Here is a 24917-nt window from a genome sequence, read left to right as displayed (position 1 = left end):
ACTCGCCTAATGAAACTATCAGGAACTTCCTTTAAATGTGTAGGAATGTTTGATGTTCACTAGGCTCTAACAAAGTAATTTTTGTGTTTTTCTCTCAACTGCCTTCACTACATCTTCACATATTTACAGGAACTTAATGTTAGTCTACAAGTATTTTTTTCTGTGCGCACTCTCCGGGAAAAAGAAAACAAACAAGTCTGATTGAAGGGGTTACTCATCCAGGATGAGTGTCTCGACCAGTCTCGACCTCCAAAAACATTGTTTACGTGCCAAACATTCCTTCTTCCTTTTCTACCGTTCGACGCTGTCAAAAATAGGTCTACGGAAAGCCCAAAACGATCCTAAATTAGTCTGACGCAGCATGTTGCTGTGACAGCTGGCATCGGCTACGTACTGAGGAGCTCCACCTACTCCGCGGGACCATGTGTTCCTCAACGGCTATTTGTTATGTTAGGAGAGAGCGGAGAGAGCTATACAGCTGCGTTTTAAGACGGGATCAGTCATGCGAGACAAAAGAATTTGCAATTGGCTATGCGGCTGGCACGTGCGAAGTCTGTGGTTTTACGGAATATCCTTTTGCTTCTATAACAATTTACAGTAGACTTATGGTATTGCCTCGTTCATTAACCTTTAGTGTGACTGAAAAGAAAATTAAGCAACGTTACATCTGCGTCCGTTTGAGATCTTGAGGCAGGTAGATGTTTTGACCAGTGCGCACAGCACGTTCAGGATGGGCAAGCGGGAAGCTCGCGGAAACCACCACGGCATCAGCGTAATGAACACTGAAGACCGGTTTGAACTGGAGAATCTACAGAACTCCGCAGCTACTGAAACCGGCAATGATGATTCAGGGTCCTCAAATCTGAACAGCCATCCTCTCCTGATCCGCGACAAGCGGACAGGGTCAACCAAGGATAGTGTTTCTATGGACGGCCCACATCAGCAGGCAGGACCGGTGGAAGTAAAGAAACACCAACATAAACATAACTTAAAGCACCGTTACGAAGTGATGGAGACGCTGGGGAAAGGCACCTACGGGAAAGTAAAGAGGGCGATGGAGAGAACGACCAAGAAGACCGTAAGTTTGTTTTCCGTTTTTCAATCTAGGTTCATTCTATTCCATTCTGTCCTTAGGTGATAGGCTATTATATAGCCAACCTTTTTGCTTCAATGTAGTATTGTTACATTTTAAACTAATTGAGTCAAAAGGTTTCTGATTGCCTGCTTGCTTAGAGCCCCCTACGGAAAATTGCCTGGATATTTAGGGGAGCCGTCTTTCAGTTATGTGTTTTTTTTATGAATAATGCAAATGTGTTATTCATTATTAATGTGCGTCTGAGAACAGATTGAAGGAGGAGGGTATTGTAACTGATGTAATGAATAAATGTATGTTGTGCATTTATTTTGAGGAGGGAAATGGGGGCATGGTCTGGCTGTGCAGCTGTCTGGTTGAACCCATGTAAATGCTCTACCAAGTACCAGATTCTGGGGACTTGGGCCACCTTCTATAGGTATCTGAGACAATCACTTGTTCTTTATACACTCACAGCAATGTACACACAGACAGACAGATACACAGACATCTAGACAAAACCAAACCAAATAGACCCAGTTTAATTTTGCACTCTAAAAAGATTAGGTTCCTGGAGAATCTTTAAGTGGTTCTTTAAGTTGAAACCCTTCAAAGAAACCATTTTGAATGGTTCTTTAAATAACCCTTTGCAATGTATTTTTAAGGGGGTACGTTCTTCAAATAGTTATTTAAAGGGGCACGGTGTGGGATCCTGCCTCTTAACAATAACACCACTTATCTCCTCTTCCCTTACCAAACAAGACTGGTATAGTACTAGCTAGTCCAGGGTGAACAAATGAACCCCTAAAGGATACTCTTGGAACATTTTTAAAAGTAAAGCTATATATATCACTGAAAGGACCTGAGATCATGTATTTATTCAAAAACCTGCAATATTACTATAAAATATGTTTTACTGAGAGAGATATTAAGACTGGTGCTTGTTCTGTTATATTTTCTTTATTTTTTTACCCTTAGGACAGGAATTGTACTCCACATATTGTGCGAACTCAAGACAAAGAGATTCCATGGGTAGCCAAGCAGCCCTCTAAAATCTTTTTTAGGTATTATAGTGATCTGATTGAATATCAGATTAGGATACTAGGATTACCCCAATCCTCTCACTGTCTGTCATTTACTGTACTGTAAAATAATGTACCCCCAGACCTGCCTTCCTTCACTTTCTGTTCATGTTCAAAAACATGTTGAAAAGTTTTCTGTAATAGAATGTCAGTGTAACTACAAGGCTTTTTACTTTATAATCTTTTCTCTTGAATAAAATGCCCTCCTTAATTGGGAGGGGAAGATTATAAAAAAACAAAATATTGAGATCGAAAAATATTGGGTCATTTGACTTGACAGCTGTTTGTTAGATTAATTCTGTCACATAATTTGAGCAGTCAAGAGCTGTTAGTGTCTGGTCTTGATTCTAGGCTTTGCATTTACCTTTGGTATTGGTGTCAACACGAGGACAAAATAAGTAACCAAAGTCATTATAAGGCTGAACATTAAAAAAATTGCCAAGAAACTTAACCAAAAATGCAGGCTTGATAAAAACAGATGCTTTTGGAACATCATTTTAAAAGGAGAGCACTTCAGTTCAGCAATCACAAATAGCCTGGGAGGCCAAGCAAGGCTTATAGTGGATGACTGAAGATTGCTTGCCATTATAAAGAACCAGAATGAGCCATCCCTAGAAACTTTCAAATGCACATTGTAGAGCAGTAGTCAACTTCAAAAACAGTATGTCCATGTTATAGTTTGCTAAAAGGAAGCTAAAAAATCCTGCAGATCTCTAGAGAATAATCTGGTTGATCTGGATGAAATACAGATTAACATTTAACAAATTGATGGAAAAATGAAAGTGGAGTAAAAAATGAATTGCCCAATATCTGCAGCATACCACCTCTTCTGTAAAATGGGGATGGAGTGTCATGGCTTTCTGGCATGTGTGGCTTTCTCTCGGACATACTCTCTTGTCCTGATTGATGAAGTAACTGCGAACGGTAGCAGCAGAATTAATGCTGAACAGAAAACTCTTGTCTACTGAGGTACTAGCAGTTGCTCATTGGATGGGGCCTCATCATACAACAAGACCATAACCCCAAACATACTGCCATGACAATTAGGAAGTTATTGCATGTGAAGGATATCCAATAAAAGCAGAGAACCTATAATCTCATAGTAATTTTATTTCATATCCAAAACTTTCAAATCCAAACTTTTCAGAAGAGTCCTGGGAACCAGAACTTACTCATGTCTTATGTTTGGTGTTGGTGAAAGGGGAATACAGAAGGAAAGAGAGAGGAGAGAAAATTCCTTGCCAGTGGTCAGTGCATACCAATTAGTCTTTAAGACAAAACATTATTTTTGAAAACCGGCTCAGCTGTTGTCTGAGTGGATAAGGGCAATGCAGATGAGGAAAAGAGCAGAAATTGAGTTTAATAGTGAAGGAGGAAAGGGAATTAAGGTCTGGTGCCATTGGCTCAAGGCTGAGGTCTGAACAGGGGAGAAGTGGATGGAAGGGCTATCAGTACATTTTAGCTGAGTTGTAGATAAGGCTACAGACAAACACTAATCGCCAGGAATAGGAAATATTTTCCCAAGTACCGCCCACCCAAAGAAAAAAATATGTGATTGTGACTTAATATAATAATGGTATGACTTTTAAAATGTTCAAATGTAAGCACTTTTTGGGCTTAGCAATGAACAAAAATTACAGTAATTTCGTTTTGGCCCTCAACAATTTACTTTGACAGATATTTTCCCATGGCAGTCTAGTTGACTAAAAATCACCCAGCCAATAATTGTTACCGTTTTGCCCATTTAGAACTACACTATATACCACAGTTGAATCTATAGCAGGGGTGTTCAAATCTTACCCTACGAGGGCCAGAGCCTGCTAGTTTTCTGTTCCACCCTATCATTAATTGCACCCACCTGGTGTCCCAAGTTTAAATAAGTCCCTGATTAGGGGGTTGGAATGAAAACATGGAGCTAGCTTCTAGGGGACAGATTTGAATACTCCAGATACTGTATTCCATCTATGCCAAACGCTCATTCTCTCTAAGTCACTGTGAAAAACAACACCCATTTCATCCTGATTGTTTGACCAGTGAACACTTGGTTTTTCACATTCAAATGACATTCACATACATACACATAGATAATAAAATATACACAATAAAATGATGCTCATTGTCAGTTTAAGTATGTAAATATTAGCAATGTCCAGAGTCTCATTTTAATTGTTTTTAGTGCTTTGTTGCTTATGTCTTTGCTCCAGAGGAGGTCAGGGGAGCAGGAGGGGACAGTGGAATGCCAGGCATTTGAGTGATACGTTAGCACACTGCAAGGCAGAGAAACAAAGTTCAGGGAATTAAAGTCCCTACTCACCACACCAATAGGGTTAACCAACTTGGTTTGGAAATTGTAAAGTGGCCCTTATTGCAAGGATCTATACAATACTGTGGAAAACAACCCTGATCAGGTATTCGAACCAGCAAGCCTTTCGTTTACTACCGAACATAATAACCTTGAATACCCCAACCCTGTTAGCCTTCAACTTGTCTCCTGTCGCCTCCCCGTCTCCCCCACCATCACTAACATCAAGTGCCCTCTCACCAACTTGGTATGTAGGTCACCAAACCAACAATGGCAGCCAATGGGTATGATGGGTGTCTATGACGTCCGAGCGGTACCGCTCAAGTGTTGGTGAAGGTCTTTAGGCTTGCTACAGAGTTAGTAAAATTATGATATATGTAAAAAATAAACCAGAACAAGGGTGTGATATATGGCCAATAACTATGTCCATGAATACTGCATTAGTAGACGCATGTTCATTAACACAAGCGGACACAAACACATTTTTTTCAGGAATAGAGTATTTTTAAATCTGACTTCTGTTTCCCCAACATAAATTCTCTATTTATGAAATGCCCTGTTTGTGTGTTTCGGGTCGTTGTCATGCTGGAAGACCCAGCCACGACCCATCTTCAATGCTCTTACTGAGGGAAGGAGGTTGTTGGCCAAGATCTCGCGATATATGGCTCCATCCATCCTCCCCTCAATATGGTGCAGTCGTCCTGTCCCCTTTGCAGAAAAGCATCCCCAAAGAATGATGTTTCCACCTCCATGCTTCACGGTTGGGATGGTGTTCTTGGGGTTGTACTCATCCTTCTTCTTCCTCCAAACACGGCGAGTGGAGTTTAGACCAAAAAGCTCTATTTTTGTCTCATCAGACCACATGACCTTCTCCCATTCCTCCTCTGGATCATCAAGATGGTCATTGGCAAACTTCAGACGGGCCTGGACATGCGCTGGCTTGAGCAGGGGGACCTTGTGTGCGCTGCAGGATTTTAATCCATGACGGTGTAGTGTGTTACTAATGGTTTTCTTTGAGACTGTGGTCCCAGCTCTCTTCAGGTCATTGACCAGGTCCTGCCATGTAGTTCTGGGATGATCCCTCACCTTCCTCGTGATCATTGATGCCCCACGAGGTGAGATCTTGCATGGAGCCCCAGAGCGAGGGAGATTGACCGTCATCTTGAACTTCTTCCATTTCGTAATATTTGTGCCAACAGTTGTTGCCTTCTCACCAAGCTGCTTGCCTAGTGTCCTGTAGCCCATCCCAGCCTTGTGCAGGTCTACAATTTTATCCCTGATGTCCTTACACAGCTCTCTGGTCTTGGCCATTGTGGAGAGGTTGGAGTCTGTTTGATTTAGTGTGTGGACAGGTGTCTTTTATACAGGTAAAATGTTCAAACAGGTGCAGTTAATAAAGGTAATGAGTGGAGAACAGGAGGGCTTCTTAAAGAAAAACTAACAGGTCTGTAAGAGCCGGAATTCTTACTGGTTGGTAGGTTATCAAATACTTATGTCATGCAATAAAATGCAAATTAATTATAAAAAAATCAAACAATGTGATTCTGTCTTTCACAGTTGAAGTGTACCTATGATAAAAAATACAGACCTCTACATGCTTTGTAAGTAGGAAAACCTGCAAAATCAGCAGTGCTCCCCATTGTTTCTTTGATCCCAACTAACAAGAACATCACAAACCTGCAGCCTTTCATCTCACAGTTCAAGGACATAAATGGGGAAACAGTCCTTCTCCATTGCTTCGTGGTCCTAGTGTGGTTGATCAAGCAAAGCTAATCTAGTTAAGCAGCCAAATACAGAGTATCTACGTCAGGGAGCCCCAGGAGTGTGAGGATACGCATGTGTTGTGTTATTGTAGGGGCTAAGAGAGCATGTGAATCCCATTTTCTGATGTCCCAGAGTTCTTTTGATTCCAGCTGAGAATTCTAGAACTATGACCCAGCTGAAGAAACTGGGGTCCTCTGAGAAATGGAGTGCTAGCTTTGAGAAACTTAGTGGTCCCCTCTCCAAAAACATCTGGATGCGTGTGCCATCGCCTAAGACAATATACCAGTGTATTTGGAAGTGGCTACAGAAAATATTATTTCTTCAAGTTGTTTTATTTAAAATATTTCAATATGTTTAGCTACTTTCTAAGTATATACCCTCAGTCACCTTGTTTAATACTGCATTCTTGTTTAATACTGCAAATCTTTAACGGATTGTGTTTTTCATTTCACCTTTTTTATGCAGCTTACCGCTTGGCTCCAGTCATATGGTGTTTGTTTACAAACAGACATATTTTACAGTAATAGTTCTGTTACATGTATTTAAAATATTTGTTAATTGTACAAAATACCTACAGCCCTGATAGAAGTGGGGTTTTCTACAGGGCTGTAGAGGGACGTTCTGTATAGGTGTTCTAATTTCAAAACCATTATGTACATAAATACCCTTAAATACACAAAATCTATACTCTAACATAATACATTTCAGTGACAATTTTATATTCGTTTAGACTTCAGTTTAAAGCAGAATATTGAATAAGGATTTATGTACTGAAATTTTATGGGGCAGGTGTTTTATTCTTTTATTGACATACATTAATCAAATTTGCTTCCAATGTTCAAGTTGGCCTACTGCTCTCTCTTGTCTCTGAACCACATTACTTTCTCTTTTCAGTTCTTCCAATGCCATCCCAGTGTTCCAGTTAGCAACTGTGGCTATGATACTCAAAGCGTGAAGAAAATGAGCACAACTAAAATGTGAAGCTTACTCGTTAAGAGCATGGTACAGGTGATGCCAAGGTTGTAGGCTCAATTCCAATGGATAGGCTAGTATGAAAAACTATGAGAATCTGTGCGATAAGAGTGTCTTCTATATCACTTAAATATCAGCAGTAATATATCCCGTAAATTGTTGTCAGATACTGCACAACACGTTTGCATGCGTATGTTATCATTAAGATATTTTCCATGTAATTGTTAGCATTTATAACCTAATAAAAGGGGCTCATTGGGGGTGCTAATAATTCACCTAATGTTCATTAATGATATTACAGAATATCACAAGATCAGTATTGTGTGATGACAATAGGTTTGCCTGTCAGCCTTTGGGTGATCTTGTCACGAGGGATTCCGGCTCTCACCATCCACCCATAAACCCCATAATCACCTCTAATTCTAAGAACTTTGGGTGTATTTGTCAACTCATGAATTTTGTAGGTGTTTGCCAATGTTTCTTTACAAGACGATTAAGTGAGAGAGAGATTAGAGAGAGTGAATTAGTTGTTGGCATGTGTGGAGGATATAACTAGCAAGGACTGTTGTTGCTGGCACCACAACCTGGACAAACAAGCAAGAAACAGGGACAAATAAAGCATCACTATGGTAACGCCTGGCTCCCTTTTCTTTAGCATATTTTATAGGGTATGCTGGACAATGCTTTACAGAGACCTGATGGCACCACCGTTGCCCAGCAATGCTGTTCATTCATGTATAAGCATCATAACATTGAGTAGATTCAACTTTTAATTAATTTTGTGCAGATATGTGCAATGTTGCACTGGTCTAGTGCTGTCTATTGCAATGGGGTCTAATGTTGTGTGTTCGTATGTGTTTGTGTGTGTTGTCTTCTCAGGTGGCCATTAAGTCTATTCGTAAGGAGCACATCATCGATGATCTAGACAGAGTCCACATCCAGAGGGAGATTGAGATCACCTCAGCCCTTAAACACCCCAACATTATCCGCTTCCATGAGGGTGAGAGCACACATACGGGACACAGACACTCACTAGGAAACATACAAACAAACCCACAGGCACATACAGCTGTGGCCATATATATCAGCACCCTTGCACTAAACTCCAGATTTCTTCTCAAATAACACCTTGGGTCTCCACACTGTTATTTGATTTTCAACATTGTACAACACACTATTTTACGTTTACAATTTTAATTGGGAAGACAACAGACATGACAACATTTTGTAATTTATTTTATAAAGCCCTTTTTACATAATCCGTTATCACAAAATGCTTTTACAGATGCCCAGCCTAAAATACCTTAGAGGCCTGTTGAGTCATTCTATCCAGCCCACGATACATCCAAAACGGCCATTATGAAACCCGAGGACAATCCCATATATACATACCCATATAGTGCCCACATACCAATGTTGGCTGGGATAGACTTATGGCTTCCCTAATAACTGTTGTTAACAATATACCTTATGTAATATAGCCTAATCTGATATATTGAAAGTTACATTTTAAGGCAAGTATGTGTTGCAAGATTTCCTTTGAGTAATAACCTTGAAAATGGATTCCTTAGGCCTTTGCCTGCCATAATAACAGTTGTTAATAATACAAACAACATTGTTAAAGTAAATTAAGGTAGATTATCAAAATGATGTTGCATGGAATAAAAATATGCATAAATGTAATATGCAAGTAAACATATGCTGTGTGTCTTTTAAGCATGTTGGTTAAAAAAGTAACCTGTCCCATGATGGTCTCTGGCATTTTCAATGTGGCCCCCCAATGAAAAATATTGCCCGCCCCTGCCTTAGAGCAACAAGAAAGTGATGCACTGTGGCCAGGAAAAACTCCATCTAGAAAGGTCGGGACATAGTATTCCGACCCATTTAAATTCTCCACATTTTGTTGTAACTTAATTGATTACATTTAAAACTAGGAGTGTTCAGTCTTCTTTGGTTTTCCTCCACCAGCTTTGTACACCTGAATTTGGGCATTTCTCACATTCTTTGTGAAAGATCCTCTCAGGCGCTGTCAGATTGGGGATTCGGAGTGTCGCTGAACTGTGATCTTCAGGTCTCCCCACAGATATTCAGTTTTGTTCATGTCTAGGCTCTAAAGCCATTCCGACATTGTCTTGGCTGTGTGTTAGTGAAAAACAGACATTGTCAAGTTACTTACGGTGCAGAATTCTGAGTTGGCTGATTCGGCGCTCAGTAAAGACGTATAACGTGGTGTGAGTTTGTGAAGGAACATTACTAAAAAGTGCTCAGAGTGATGGTGTAGTACTTCAAGGCTCAGGTAGATAATTTACCATAATTCTAAATGTATTGTAAGTGCACTTCCAGGCTTTCCGATCACAATATCCTGATGCTGGGTTTTTGCCCTGCCATAGTGATATCATTTTCTATAATATTTGATGAAGTACAAGACATACAAAAACTGTCCATATCCTTCAGAGTCCTTAGTCCTTGCTGGTCAGCTCACCCCACAGGGTTTCTATAGGATTGAGGTAAGGGTACTGTGATGTCCATTCAAGGGCTTGATTCTATGGTCAGTGGATTTTGAAGTATGCTTTGGGTTGTTGTCCTGCTTGAATATTCAACAATGGATTTAGCCACCAGTTTTAGCCTTCTGGCAGAGGCAAACAGGTTTTGTCTAAAAATATATTGGTCGTTGACTGAGTACATAAGAAGTGCCAAAATTATACTCTTTAAGTACATAGCTTTTTTGGCTTCACAATCAATTGTAATGAAATGAGCACCCTGTCTTATTCAAAGGTGGGGGAGCTGTGATGATGCTTGGGATGTCTTTGCTCTCCATGTGCGCAACATATTGTTGCATTAGCAGACAATCTAGTTCAATGGTCAACCCAGAGTCCAGTTAAGAATGTGTGTTTTTCAGCAGGACAGTGAACCCAAACAATTATAAAAATCATCCAGGTATGGTGAATAGATGCAGTACTAGTGTCCAACAAACAGTTTTCATATATGAATCACATCACTCCATATATCTAACAGTCCATATATGAATGACATCAGTCCATATATCAAACAGTCCATATATCAAACAGTCCATATATCAAACAGTCCATATATGAATCACATCAGTCCAAATATCAAACAGACCATATATCAAACAGTCCATATATGAATGACATCAGTCCATATATCAAACAGTCCATATATCAAACAGTCCATATATCAAACAGTCCATATATGAATCACATCAGTCCAAATATCAAACAGACCATATATCAAACAGTCCATATATGAATCACATCACTCCATACAGTTGTGCTCATGAGTTTGCATACCCTGGCAGAAAATGTGAAATTTTGGCAATGATTTTGAAAATATTTCTGATCATGTAAAGAAACTGTTTTTTATTTAAGGATAGTGATCATATTAAGCCATTTATTATCACATCGTTGTTTGGCTCCTTTTTAAATCATACTGATAACAGAAATCACCCAAATAGCCCTGAGCAAAAGTTTACATACCCTTGAATGTTTGGCCTTGTTACAGACACACAAGGTGAAAATGTCAATTAAATGTTAATTTCCCACACCTGTGGTTTTTTAAATTGCAATAAGTGTCTGTGTATAAATAGTAAATGAGTTTGTTAGCTCTTACGTGGATGCACTGAGCAGGCTAGATACTGAGCCATGAGGAGCAGAAAATAACTGTCAAAAGACCTGCGTAACAAGTTAATGGACATTTATAAAGTTCCAAAGCCTTGCAAATGCCAGTCAGTACTGTTCAGTCACTTATTAAGATGTTGAAAATTCTGTGATTTCTTGATACCAAGCCCAATGTCAGGTAGACCAAGAAAGATTTCAGCCAAATCTGCCAGAAGAATTGTTTGGGATACAAAAACCTACAGTTAACCTACAGTTAAATACAGGCTGCTCTGGAAAAAGACGGTGTGGTTGTTTCAAGGAGCACAATACGATGGTACTTGAACAAAAATGAGCTGCATGGCTGAGTTGCCAGAAAGTTGCCTTTACTGCGCCAATGCCACAAAAAAGCCTGGTTACAATATGCCAGACGACACCTTGACACGCCTCACAGCTTCTGGCACACTGTAATTTGGAGTGTCGAGACCAAAATAGAGCTTTATGGTCACAACCATAAGTGCTATGTTTGGAGAGGGGTCAACAAGGCCTATAGTGAACAGAATATCATCCCCACTGTGAAGCATGGTGGTGGCTCCCTGGTGTTTTGGGGGGTGTGTGAGCACTAAAGACATGGGCAATCTTGTAAAAATGTAGCATGTTGTCAGAAAATACTGGCAGACAATTTGCATTCTTCTGCACAAAAGCTGTGCATGGGATGCTTTTGGACTTTCCACCATGACAGTGACCCTAAGCACAAGGCCAAGTTGATCCTCCAGTGGTTACAGCAGACAAAGGTGAAGGTTCTGGAGTGGCCATCATAGTCTCCTGACCTTAATATCACAGAGCCACTCTGCAGAGATCTCAAACATGCAGTTCATGTAAGATAACCAAAGACTTTGCATGACCTGGTTGCATTTTGCCAAGTCGAATGGGCAGCTATACCACCTGAAAGAATTTGGGGCCTCATAGACAACTATTGCAAAAGACTGCACGCTGTCATTGATGCTAAAGGGGGCAATACACAGTATTAAGAACTAAGGGTATGCAGACATTAGAACAGGGGTCAGTTAATTTTTTTTCTTTGTTGCCATGTTTTGTTTTATGATTGTACCATTCTGCCATAACCTACAGATGAATCTGAATTCCATATAAAATAAAATACATAGAGTACAAGACCTTAAAAAGGGGTTGTTGGAGGGAATCAGTGAAACTTTGAAGAAATAGAGTGGTTTGTTGGAGTAATATGGACCAAAATGCTACATGAAGTGTTTGTCTGCAGTTACTTTTGCCAAAGGCTGTGTAACACCGGGGTCTGTGTAATTATGTATTTGGCTTTATTTTCTCAAATATAATGATACATGTCAGTTTACAAAACACACATTTGCTCAGAATTCTTGCAAATCCCCAAACATATTTTTATGTAATGTTTTATTTAATGTACATACACAGAGAGACAGGAAAACCTGCACAGACACACATTCTAACCTTGTGCTTACCCTTCTAACCCTGCATAGTGTTTGAGAGTCGCGATAAGATAGTGATAGTGATGGAGTACGCCAGCAGAGGGGAGCTGTATGACTATGTCCACGAGAGGCGGAGGCTGTCAGAGACAGAGGCCAGAGACATCTTCAGACAAATAACCTCTGCCGTGCACTACTGCCACAAGGTAAACACACGTACGCTCACATATACACCAATCACATGCACAAACCAGTGTTCGCACGCCACCCATTCATGACTAACAACAGTAGCGGTGGGTCCTTGTTAATGAACATGAGGAATCCTACCTCCACACGTGCAGCAGTTTATCCTTTCTGGCAAACAGCTAACCCTAGTCAATCCTAATACCACAGGAAACATGACTTTTTTGTTAGAGCTTTGGGACAAAAGGGTATACTGTATATACTGCTTAAGGTAACTCCTACACACATTACCAGCATTCTTAGCATTAATATCTGGCCTTGGTAAAATGTTGAACACTACATTTCCTAGTTGTTTCTGCAATTTTGAATTTTAAAGGCCAGAACAAAAAGAGGACTTAAGAAATCGTGTAAGCCTATTAGAAGAGTTACATTAATTCAGGAGATGAAGAGGTTTTGGGTTAAATCTTTTTAGTAGAATTAATGTATGCATGTGTGCACACCAGTGCTAGCTAAACAGTGTTTGCTAAAAGATGTCTAATTATTTCCTAATCTTGGCAATGTCTTGAAGTTTAGAAACTCATACAGGGAAAAAACTTTTAAATGTATTTCTGTGATTTATTTGAGTAAACATTACTTATAATGTAATGATTTTATTGTTCACATATTTTGTTCTTGGTAGGGGAAGCAATCCTTACACCTCAAACCACCACATTAGAATGAAGAAGGAAAAAACATCCTGTGCTATTTTAGCTTTGGAATTCAACACCACATAGTTTTCTTAAAATAGACCTAAATGTTCAGGAATGGTGTGAATAATTCAGAATGCTTTTGAGGTTAGCAGCTTTTTCAGAAACAGGAAGTATTAAAGACTCCTGGAAATGGGAGCTTTATCATAAAACATGCTTCCTAAACCAATTTTCTCTCGCTTTCCCTCTTGATTTTATCTGTCTTTGTCCCGCCTTCTGTTTCATCTCTCACTTAATCCTCCTGTTTTGCATGAAGTGACCTCATATTTTCCTGTTGCACCCCCTTTGTTTTCTGTAGGCTGCACATAACAGATAGAAGTGGTCCAGGTTTGGTTGTTCTGGAACTGACATTTTAATTGTGGTAAAATAATGAAAGCGTGATAGAGGGGATAGCTGAAGAATCCCAAAGAATGAAAGACCAACAAAACACTATATACAAAAGCTGTGCCTAGGAATAGGCCAACAGACACAGATGAGGCTTAAACAAACCTAAACTATACTGTTGACCACACTTTAATACGGTTTGCTGTTTGGTTAAATAATTGATCAAACCCATTCATGTCATGAGAAAGACCTTACGATATTAGACAATTTTGCTTTTTCAAGCTGTTCCTTTTTTCACTGTCTATCTTGTTCACTCTGTCTCTCTCAGATAGACACACACTTGACCTCCACTTATGTGTGCAGACCTTGTTTGTGTAAATGTCTCCTGCCCTCTAGTTCCTTAATCAGTACTGGTGGGTTTTCCTAGATCCCATGAATACATGTTTGTGTGAGTATCTTTTTTACAGTAGTCGTACTTCCCTGTCCCCATCCTTCAGAATGGTGTTGTTCATCGAGATTTGAAGCTGGAGAACATTCTACTAGACCAGGACCTGAATGTCAAGGTAAGGCCAACATACAAAACATATACAAGCAAATACAATACAATTAAATCATCATAATAAAATCATACCCTCTTTTTGATATTAAAATGTCTGATTTTCCACATATGGGGGCCAAGTCTTGTTATACAGACAGTTTATGTGATTAACCTTTTTTTGGCCAGTAAAAAATTATATTACTGAATTACAAATGCTGAGCTACTTTAAAGTGCTATGAAAGGCCTGACATTATGATGGAGTTAAGCAGAGAAAAAAGGAGAAGGCTGGAAAGAGTATGTTTAGGTGCCCAAGAAGGTTAAAAGTATGTAGAAACGATTGAAATGTCTGTATTTTTTTTCAGCACCTTGAATTTAGTTCAAGTATGTTAATTCTTCCATACCCCCAAAGTGTTCTTGCTTTGTTCTGGAATCAAACCCGGGCATTGCTTCTTCTGCTAGACCACCAATGCTTTGAAGGAATAATCTTCTGGCGTACAGAGTCATATAACTGTCAGAGTGAATTCAGTAGTACCTGTACATCTTGAAGGAACATTTAAACAGATGCCTTATTTTTGCATGATAGTGGCAGTTTGGAATTGTACTGCTGGACCTTGTGACCTTGTGGTTTCTCATTACATGAAAATAAAATGGGAACGGCTGATGAGTTAGTTAAACACTGAATTCAACTTCCCTTTTATTTAGTATTAGATCGTTGTTGGTGTGGGTTGAAGAGGGAATTCCTTCCATATTTCATCCCATAATCCATACACTTTAAAGTTATATTTTCAAGGCATTTTCATGCTTTATTAGATAGGAATGTGAAGAAAGTGGTTTAACAGTGCAGTGGGTGGGATTAGAATTCAGGCTGCAGCGGAACATGTGCACCAGAAGCTGTGGCTTAGACCAATGTTCCTGCCCAGACCACTAGTCTGTCCCTTTAAGTCACTGAGGAGAGTTCCAATCACACACCACATTCTCTGGCTACTGGCTTAAACAGCAAAGGCTACAGTTTTCCAATATATTCCGACATGGTATGGATTGACCTCAGGCCTGGGTTATAGGACTGAAGAAGTATGAGTCATAATCCTCATAAAACCTTGTGTTTTACACCATTCATTTCTTCCATTGGGGATTTTTATCCATCCATCATCTTCCGCTTATCTGGGGCCGGGTCGCGGGGGCAGCAGTCTAAGCAGAGATGCCCAGACTTCCCTCTCCCTAGACACTTCCTCCAGCTCTTCCAGGGGGACACTGAGGTGTTCCCAGGCCAGCCGGGAGACATAGTCCCTCCAGCGTGTCCTAGGTCTTCCCCGGGGTCTCCTCCCGGTGGGAGGAGCAGCGGCTCTACTCTGAGCTCCTCCCGGGTGACCGAGCCTCTAAGGGATCGCCCAGCCACCCGGTGGAGAAAGCTCATTTCGGCCACCTGTATCCCGGATCTTGTCCTTTCGGTTATGACCCAATGCTCATGACCATAGGTGAGAGTTGGAACGTAGATTGACCGGTAAATCGAGAGCTTCGCCTTGCGGCTCAGCTCTTTCTTCACCACGACAGACCGATACATCGACTGCATTACTGCAGAAGCTGCACCGATCCGTCTGTCAATCTCCCGTTCCATCCTTCCCTCACTCGTGAACAAGACCCCTAGAAACTTAAACTCCTCCACTTGAGGCAGGCACTCTCCACCAACCTGAAGTGGGCAAGCCACCCTTTTCCGACTGAGGACCTCATCCCCACCGCTTCACCGCTGGGGATTTTTATATGTACTTTAAATAAGGTGTTTTGTGTAGGCTTACCCCGAATATGCGTTTTAATAACCATTTAAATATCCATCTTTGCCTGTCTTTAGCGTTGTTGGGTCTCTGCTGCTGATCAGTATGCAGTCCTGGTTTATTGTGTTGACTTTTATATAACTGAACAGGGAGCAGTTCAACATTACACTAACCCATAGTGGCACACAATGAGATCTCTTACCCAGCGAACATGACAGCATTGGCCCAGCTTGGGCACTGTATGACCCCTGTGGGTACTTGAGGAAACTGATGAAACCATACGTTTACTGGAAAAATGCTAATTAGGGGGTATTTAAGGGGTTGTTCCTGGCGGGGCCACATTTTTTGGACAGTAGTAGGTCACTGGATGGCATGTTATTTGTATGGTGTGATACAGACAGACAATATAACTTTTAAGACAACTTTCTACTAACGAGTTATCTTAGATGGTAGGCTGGTATCTGGTGTAATATATTTATCGATTATATCAATTACAGTGGGGAGAACAAGTATTTGTTCTCAAGGCTGGGATGGGCTACAGGACAATAGGCAAGCAGCTTAGTGAGATGCAACAACTGTTGGCGCCATTATGAGAAAATGGAAGAAGTTCAAGATGACGGTCAATCTCCCTCGGTCTGGGGCTCCATGCAAGGTCTCACCTTGTGGGGCATCAATGATCGTGAGGAAGGTGAGGGATCAGCCCAGAACTACATGGCAGGACCTGGTCAATGACCTGAAGAGAGCTGGGACCACAGTCTCAAAGAAAACCATTAGTAACACACTACCCTGTCATGGATTAAAATCCTGCAGCGCACACAAGGTCCCCCTGCTCAAGCCAGCGCATGTCCAGGCCCGTCTGAAGTTTGCCAATGAGCATCTGGATGAAGGTCATGTGGTCTGATGAGACAAAAATAGAGCTTTTTGGTCTAAACTCCACTCGCTGTGTTTGGAGGAAGAAGGATGAGTACAACCCCAAGAACACCATCCCAACCGTGAAGCGTGGAGGTGGAAACATCATTCTTTGGGGATGCTTTTCTGCAAAGGGGACAGGACGACTGCACCATATTGAGGGGAGGATGGATGGAGCCATATATTGCGAGATCTTGGCAAACAACCTCCTTCCCTCAGTAAGAGCATTGAAGATGGCTTGTGGCTGGGTCTTCCAGCATTACAACACACAGCCAGCGCAACTAATGAGTGGCTCCATAAGAAGCATCTCAAGGTCCTGGAGTGGCCTAGCCAGTCTCCAGACCTTAACCCAATAGAAAATCTTTGGAGGAAGCTGAAAGTCCATATTGCCCAGCGACAGCCCTGAAACCTGAAGGATCTGGAGAAGGTCTGTATGGAGGAGTGGGCCAAAATCCCTGCTGCAGTGTGTGCACACCTGGTAAAGATCTACAGGAAACGTATGATCTCTGTAATTGCAAACAAAGGTTTCTGACCAAATATTAAGTTCTGCTTTTCTGATGTATCAAATACTTATGTCGTGCAAAAAAATGCAAATTATTTACTTAAAAATCATACAATGTGATTTTCAGGATTTTTGTTTTTCGATTCTGTCACTCACAGTTGAAGAGTACCTATGATAAAAATGACAGACTTCTACATGCTTTGTAAATGGGAAAACCTTGTATCAAATATTTGTTCTCTTTTCTTGAATGTTGACAGCTGTATAAAATACATTGTATTGCAGTGTCCAAATGTTTTTTAATAACTAAAGACACATGATAAACATGATGGCCCTAAGCAATTTGGTACGTTGATGTTCACTACAGCTCCACTAGAAATGTCATTGTGGTGGTCTTCTTTCTGAAATCATGCCAGATGTTTTCGATACATTACTATGGACACCTTTAAATGCCTTTGTTGAAAGAAATATGCAGCAGTATATAAATAAAGTAGAATTTGATGATATTTCCACAAGGACTCATGCATTTTTACCATAAGATCATTAATAACCTTGTATTTTATCATGTAAATCCTGTCTTCTCCTTTTTATACTCTTATGCTTGTCCGTGAAACAGTTGGAAATGTACAAACTTGATAGGATACTATAACAATCAAAACAATGTACTGAGCTACTGCACTGCTAACTAGTTATCTAAAGCGTAGCCTGCAGCTAAATACAAGAGATGAGACAGAAGAAATTCAGCACTTCCTTTAATTTCGCTACAGTAAATGGATTCAGGGTGATTGTGGAGGTGAACTTTAGCTTACAGTGTAGGGTAGTGAGCCACTTACTGAAGGGAATCCTAGGCTTCCATGATGTTGCTAATTATGCAGTAGGATGTATTCACATACTTGTTCATTGTTTTAACAAATATCATGCATTTGTTATGCTCTACCAGGTGTTGTGAACACAATGAACCCACAACAAAAATACTGATAGTGTTGACTGAATGCCAAAAGCTTTGAAGTTGATTCATTTTGAAGGCATGTGCTAGGAACCAGCCTAAAGACACAGGGTCAGTTCCTATAACCCAGCCCTGAGGTCATTCCATTCCTTATATGGCTGTTGTTCCCCTTATATGGGTGCTTTGCATGGCTCCGGGGAATGCACGGAATCTGGAAATCTAGGGAAGCGGAGGGTTTTAATAAAAGTCACACACACATACTTCACCACAGTGAGTATTATTCTGACAAGTGCTGGAAATGCTTTTCAGTGTTGTAGGCTTGAGATAAACAGAGTTATGCAGTACTGCCCTATCATCATAGTGCTTGGTTGCAAGTCATTTGATAACACTGACGTCTGCAACCCTTAGACATCAGCAAATAGCGAGTTTCCTCTGATGCTCTGGTGGGCCTGTACTGCAGCCATATTATGTTCCTGTTTATGGGGCATTTCTGCCTTCAGTCTTGTCTTCCGCAAGTGCATTGCTTGGTCAGTTAGATTCAGGTTGGGGTGATAAACCTGGCCAGTCAAGAATCTTACACTTTTAGCCCTGAAAAAACATCTTTGTTGTTTTAGCAGTGTGTTTGGAGTCATTGCCCTGCTTCCATGTGAAGTGCCATCCAATGTGTTTGAGACATTTGGTTGTAGCAGACAAAACATTTCTGTTCACTCTAAAACCCATCCTACTGCTTCCGTCAGCAGTCACATCATCAATAAAGACTAGCGAGACAGTGGCCGCCATACATGCCCAAGCCATAACACTACCTCCACCATGTTTCACAGATGAGGTGGTATGTCATCATGGAACAGTTCATTCCTTTCTCCACACATCACTGATACAGGTTAATCTTCTTCCATCCAGCCGTATAACCTGGCCGTTGTGTTCTTAAGCATTACCAAGGGTATACATCTTGTGGTAAACCCTCTGATGTTATGCTGGGTTAGTCTGCTCTTTATATTACTCTTTGACACATCTAGGCGTAGGGTTCTGAAATATTTGCTTCACCCGATGTCATTTGCTATTGTTCTAATGATGGCATGATCACCTTACAGCGGTGTGTAAATATTTAATTATTTCAATGTCAAAACAGTATCTGCCAGTCTGCGGATTTCGATTAGATCCAGTGATATTCTGGTACAGTTCTGAGAACTTGTATAAGCACCTATGATAGTTTTCCATTGGAGGTTTCCCTGTAGTGAAAGGTATGTGGAGGGAGGGGATATAATGCTTAATGTAGCCTGTGTACCTTCCAAGCCATTGAGGAGAGTCCAGCTGATCCTCAGGCACCTGTAGGCAGAGAGATGATTAGGAGGGAAGCTGTATTGGTGTGTGTGTTGGTATGTGTTGGTGTATGTTCGTGTGTGTCTGTAAACGCAAAGATAACGCCTCTCCTAGAACTTAAGAATTGGAATGAGGGCAGGAATTAACTCTGTCTGCCCGAGTGGTGCTGGAGCCAGGCAGAATTTACACACACACACACACACACACACACACACACACATATATATATATATATATATATATATATATATATATATATATATATATATATATATATATATATATATATATATATATATATATATATATACATTTGCAAGTACGACCTGAACTGTATTTTTGAATGACCACACATATGCAATGTGCAAATAATCTAGTTGTTTATTTAGATATAGTTGTTTATTTAGATAATCAAAGTGGTAACTTAAAATGTCTAGTTTTCACAAATGTAGCTCTAACCCCAAAATGTAGGCAACGGTTCAGTCAACTTAGAATGATGTGGTTACTTGTTCATTTAATTAGAAATTGTCATCTGGACATCTACACTAAAAATGGCTTGGGACTAGTTACACACACACACACAATGCTTGGACCAACAACAAAAACATTGGTTCAGGTAACACATTGAAAAGTCAGGTACACAAAAAAGGTTATGGAACCAGTTACTGAGGAATAATATATTGTAACTTGGTTTTACAGTGAAGAACAGAAACACACATTAGGAGGGGTAGGATGAGGTCATTTTGTGAAAAGTCAACAGTAATTTTGATGAACAATGCAATGGCTTTCTGTTGTCATTTAGTAGCTACAAGGTCTCGTGCCAATAATGTGTGAACCCAGTCTCCAAGGGGTGTTTCAGGGATATAGAAAGAAACCAAAAATGTTTAGTACACAAAGAAAACACGTCCAATTTTAACATTATACACCTTCTGTTGAACCTTCGGTTGAATTATTGTTGTTTTTGTGTGGTGTTAATTTCCCATATTAATGAAACATTGGCCCTCAGGCTACAATCCGGAAACTTGGGGCCCTCTTAGTGCCTGCTCTGTTACAGGAGTGTTAGTTGAATTCTGTTCTTGGCTCACTCTTCTCTCCACTGGCTTGGCTGAACCCGACTGCACATCTATTTTTGGCCCTAGGAAAAGTGGCTGCAGTACTGTGGTGGGCTGGGTTGCTGTGTGTTCTACCACACAGCAACCTGGGTTAATACAGAGGGGGAAGCACAGTCACCCAAATGGAATTTATTGTGTGTGTGTTGCCAATTGTCTCTCACTGACTAATTGGTACATTATCTCATCATGATGTGTGCAGCCGAACTCCACGTAACAGGAGACAGCAGTCTGGCCTGGCGTCTACAGTTCAATGTGTCCCTGATGTAATCACCTGACATTTGGCAGTCGGTGTAATTTACTGCATTTCAATAGACTGCTTTAAATGGAACACAACCATACATGAGGAAAATGCACTTAACAACAATATCTAATCAAGACTTAAAAGCACTTAGAAAAATGTACCTTTACAAATCACTGCCTATGGCATTTCATGAATTGGTCCTTCAATTTGAGCAATTGTATTAGTATACAGTAATATGTAAAAGGTTGGATATACCGTTAACAATAATAACCAAAAGAAAGCAGGACTGCTGAAATAAAGAGACGAGACCGGTTTAAAGGTCAAACTGTTTTGGCCAGTCAATCTATTTACCAGTCAATCTACGTTCCTACTCTCACCTATGGTCATGAGCTTTGGGTCATGACCGAAAGGACAAGATCCCGGATACAGGCGGCCGAAATGAGTTTTCTCCGCAGGGTGGCTGGGCGATCCCTTAGAGATAGGGTGAGAAGCTCGGTCACCCGGGAGGAGCTCAGAGTAGAGCCACTGCTCCTCCACATCGAGAGGGGTCAGCTGAGGTGGCTTGGGCATCTTTTTCGGATGCCTCCGGAACGCCTTCCTGGGAAGGTGTTCCGGTCCCGTCCCAACGGGAGGAGACCCCGGGGAAGACCTAGGACACGCTGGAGGGACTATGTCTCCCGGCTGGCCTGGGAACGCCTCGGTGTCCCCCCGGAAGAGCTAGAGGAAGTGTCTGGGGAGAGGGAAGTCTGGGCATCCCTGCTTAGACTGCTGCCCCCGCGACCCGGCCCCGGATAAGCGGAAGAAGATGGATGGATGGATGGATAGTCCTATATACTGTATCAAACTGTTGGAGATAAAGCAGACTGTAGCTATCATTAGCAATATGATTGGCTCTACTCAAACGATTTTCTTTATCTGTCTAGCTGGCTGACTTTGGGCTTTCCAACCACTTTAAGAGGGACCATTTGCTTGAGACATACTGTGGGAGTCCTCTATATGCCTCCCCGGAAATCGTCAAGGGACAGCCATACTGTGGTCCAGAGGTGAGAGGAAAACACGCACACACGAGCACGCACAGATATGCACACAGACGAACACAAACAACCACGTTCTCACACTCTCCCTGTGTTTCTCCCGTGTGTGTCAAGGTGGACTGCTGGGCCATGGGAGTCTTGCTGTATGCGCTGGTGTATGGCAGCATGCCATTTGACGGGGCCAGCTACAGAGCTCTCACAGAGCAGATAAGCCAGGGCCGCTACCGCCGACCTAACCCGCCCTCTGGTACGCCCACGTGTCACCTGCCGCCTCGCAAAACCGCTGAGCAAAGGATGTTGAGAAGACGTCAAATAGACGTCTTGCCAACGGCTTCGCTCACTGGGACCGAACTGTAAATGTCGATGGATGATGTTAACCTGTTTGGATGGATAATGTTAACTCATGGGTTTGTACTGAGCCCTGACTGGTTCTGTCCCCTCCACACAGACGCCTGTGCCCTGATAGACTGGTTGCTGACGGTCCGTCCGGAGGAGAGGGCCACGGTTGAGGACGTAGCCGGCCACTGGTGGGTCAACTGGGGCTATGAGGGCAGCGTGTGCGACTGCCCCTCACCCCCCCTCCAGGACTGCCCCTCCCCGATGCTCGCCCGCTACATCGACTGGCAGAGCAGGGTGGCCGCTTCCTCCCACCCGTCATCTCACCCCTTCTACTTCAGCTTCCCCCTGAAGTGGGATCGGGTGGGAGGGTTGAGGTCCAGGGGGGAGAGGTCCAGTCTGAGGAAGTCACGGAAGGAGAACGCCATCCACCAGAGTGCGATTGGCACATGCAGTCCAACTCCCTCCGCCTCCCACAGCACCTTTCCTTCCTTAAGCTCACTGGACAGGAAGAAACCGAAGGGGATTCTGAAACCCCAGCGGAGCTTTGATCTGCCGTTGTTCACCTCTTCTAGGGTGATGGTGGACCCGTCCTCAACCTCTCAGTCCTGCAACGTGCCTCCGCTGCTTCAGACAGCCAACACACACACTCACACAGACTCCCACAGTGACGGCCAGGCCGCAAGCCTTCCTGTCCCCTGCACATACTCCCATTTCTCCTCCAAGACGCCCAAGAAAGGGATCCTGAAAAACCTGAATTGGGGTGAGTCCGGTTACTGCTCGTCCCCAGAGATATTGGGGTCCGGAGAGGGCGCGTCATCAGGAGATAGAGCGGTTGATGGAGGCATGTCCTGCTCCCCTGAGGCCCAGCTTCGCCCCCACATTTTGGAGAACAGTCCGACCCTGCAGACCGAGGCGGTTCGGAGGAGGAAAGGTATCCTGAAGCGCAACGGCAAATTCTCTCGTAGCCTGGACCTCCCTGACACCCTTCACACCTCATCCTCAGCTTTGCCCCGCTCCCCCGACACGCTTCAGTATCTCCTCCAGGCCTCTGGGGACAGCAGGCCCCCCAACGCGTTGAGCGACGATAGCCTCTTCTCCTCCGACTCTTTTGACCTGCTGGACCTCAGCGCCCAATCACGTCGCAGGATCTTCTCCCGGGCCACCCAAGTCAGTGCCTGCAGCTCAGAGGAACTTGACGACTCTTCGCCGGGGGTGGGTGACAGGATTGGTTCAGGTAGAGGATGGGGGCGGGGCAGAGAGGAAGAAGATGAGACGTAAGTGGGGGAGAGACAGGACATTTTGTCTTTGGCATCCAACACAAACCATGAGGTTAAGTCGTACAACTGCAACTCACTGTGGTTATTTGTTGAAGTGCAAAATTGACAAGAAATCGAACATTTCGTTAAGGTCTGTTCTATAAGGGATTGTTTTTAAACGTTAAAACTGTGATTGAGGCAATCCCCAAATCTGATGAATTTCCTCCATATGAAACCATCTCAACGCTGGAAAGAGAGACCTTGTGTCATGTCTGGGGACAGTAATGAGAAGAGTTAAATCCGGTTCAGTCGATTCGGTTGATTCAAGCATGCCGTTTTTCAGCACCTGACTTGTGACTTTGATTTTAGCCAATTATTCAGAATATAACATACACATAATATATGTCACCTTTGATGAAATTATCTGCTAAATGTTGATGCAGTGTTGGTATACATTTTTTCCTGGGGCACCCAATTGGCATAACAGTGGATTTGAAATTTTTCTGTCAGACGACACGTTTCATCTGATTTTACTGATAGTACTGATTTCTGATTTACTTTCTGCCTCAGGTCTTTATAACTGTTCACCATAAGTCTGTCATGTGTCTATGAAATTTGAATCTTCTGGTCAAACAGACTGGGAGAACACATTAGCCTTGAATCTGGGATCTATAAGCTGGAAAGGTGTTGGGGATTGTGATATGGCATAGAGACAGTTACATCAAGGGGGCTATGCATTTTTGGTGTATTTTTGCCTGTTCAACCATTTTGCTACTGTAAAGTAAAACAAATAATTTGATCAAAATGAATACTGGTCTTTTTGTCTGGGATTAGGCCTACTGCTAGTCCAACCAAAAAGCACTGTAATTTTCTCTTGCAGGAAAGGAATTTGGTATTATCTTGTGTCTTTAGCTGGCACTTTCACACAGATGTCTAGAGTCTAAAAAAACATGGCAAATGAGAAGAGATGACAGATTAAACAAGCATGTTCTGGAGACAAAAAGACAAGTTTTTAAAAATAACTCCTTTATAATATCAACATTCTATCTAATTCTGAACAGAACACCCATTTTTTTTAATAAAATGTTTCTGTTCATAGTCCTTTTGCCTGGATTTGACCATGACTGGTGAAATATTCTGAATAAACGGGGAGCTTGTGTTTATATTGTGCCAGGAGTAGTTGTTTTGATCGATAGCAGAGACCTCTACACAAAGACATATTTACTCTAAAGTCCATTTCCATGTTCCGTTCATTTACTTTGATTCAAAGGAATCTGAAGTGGTCAGAAACACTACACATGACCAATGATTCATTGCTTCTCATTTGCAAATGCAATTGTTTATAGGATGGCTGATACTAGAGAAAAGGTTTGTTGTGGTTTTTCAAAAAAAGATTTATTCTGGAGAATCTTGAAGCTAACATGCAGTGAACTCT

At 41.8% G+C, this 24917-nt stretch overlaps 1 protein-coding gene across 1 annotated transcript; it reads left to right on the top strand.

Moving 5' to 3' along the window:
* Nucleotides 1-79: 79 nt before the first annotated feature.
* Nucleotides 80-24645, top strand: LOC105013872 (NUAK family SNF1-like kinase 1). Its single transcript, XM_010875710.3, has 7 exons — nt 80-1078; nt 8072-8192; nt 12321-12472; nt 14017-14082; nt 21777-21896; nt 22002-22134; nt 22336-24645. The coding sequence occupies exons 1-7, from the start codon at nt 731-733 to the stop codon at nt 23502-23504; spliced, it is 2109 nt and encodes a 702-aa protein (XP_010874012.2). The 5' UTR covers nt 80-730; the 3' UTR covers nt 23505-24645.
* Nucleotides 24646-24917: the final 272 nt, after the last annotated feature.

This window comes from Esox lucius, chromosome 12 (assembly GCF_011004845.1).
Source record: "Esox lucius isolate fEsoLuc1 chromosome 12, fEsoLuc1.pri, whole genome shotgun sequence".
In the NCBI taxonomy this organism is placed as follows: domain Eukaryota; kingdom Metazoa; phylum Chordata; class Actinopteri; order Esociformes; family Esocidae; genus Esox; species Esox lucius.
Note: the sequence above shows the minus strand (reverse complement) of the source record. Positions and strands in the feature narration are given on the sequence as shown.

Excerpts from the sequence above, each read along its gene's own strand:
- LOC105013872 (XM_010875710.3), top strand. The coding sequence starts at position 731 with ATGGGCAAGCGGGAAGCTCGCGGAAACCACCACGGCATCAGCGTAATG. Across the intron at positions 21,897-22,001 it reads AGCCATACTGTGGTCCAGAG|GTGGACTGCTGGGCCATGGG; the intron begins GTGAGAGGAAAA and ends GTGTGTGTCAAG. Across the intron at positions 22,135-22,335 it reads CCGACCTAACCCGCCCTCTG|ACGCCTGTGCCCTGATAGAC; the intron begins GTACGCCCACGT and ends CCCTCCACACAG.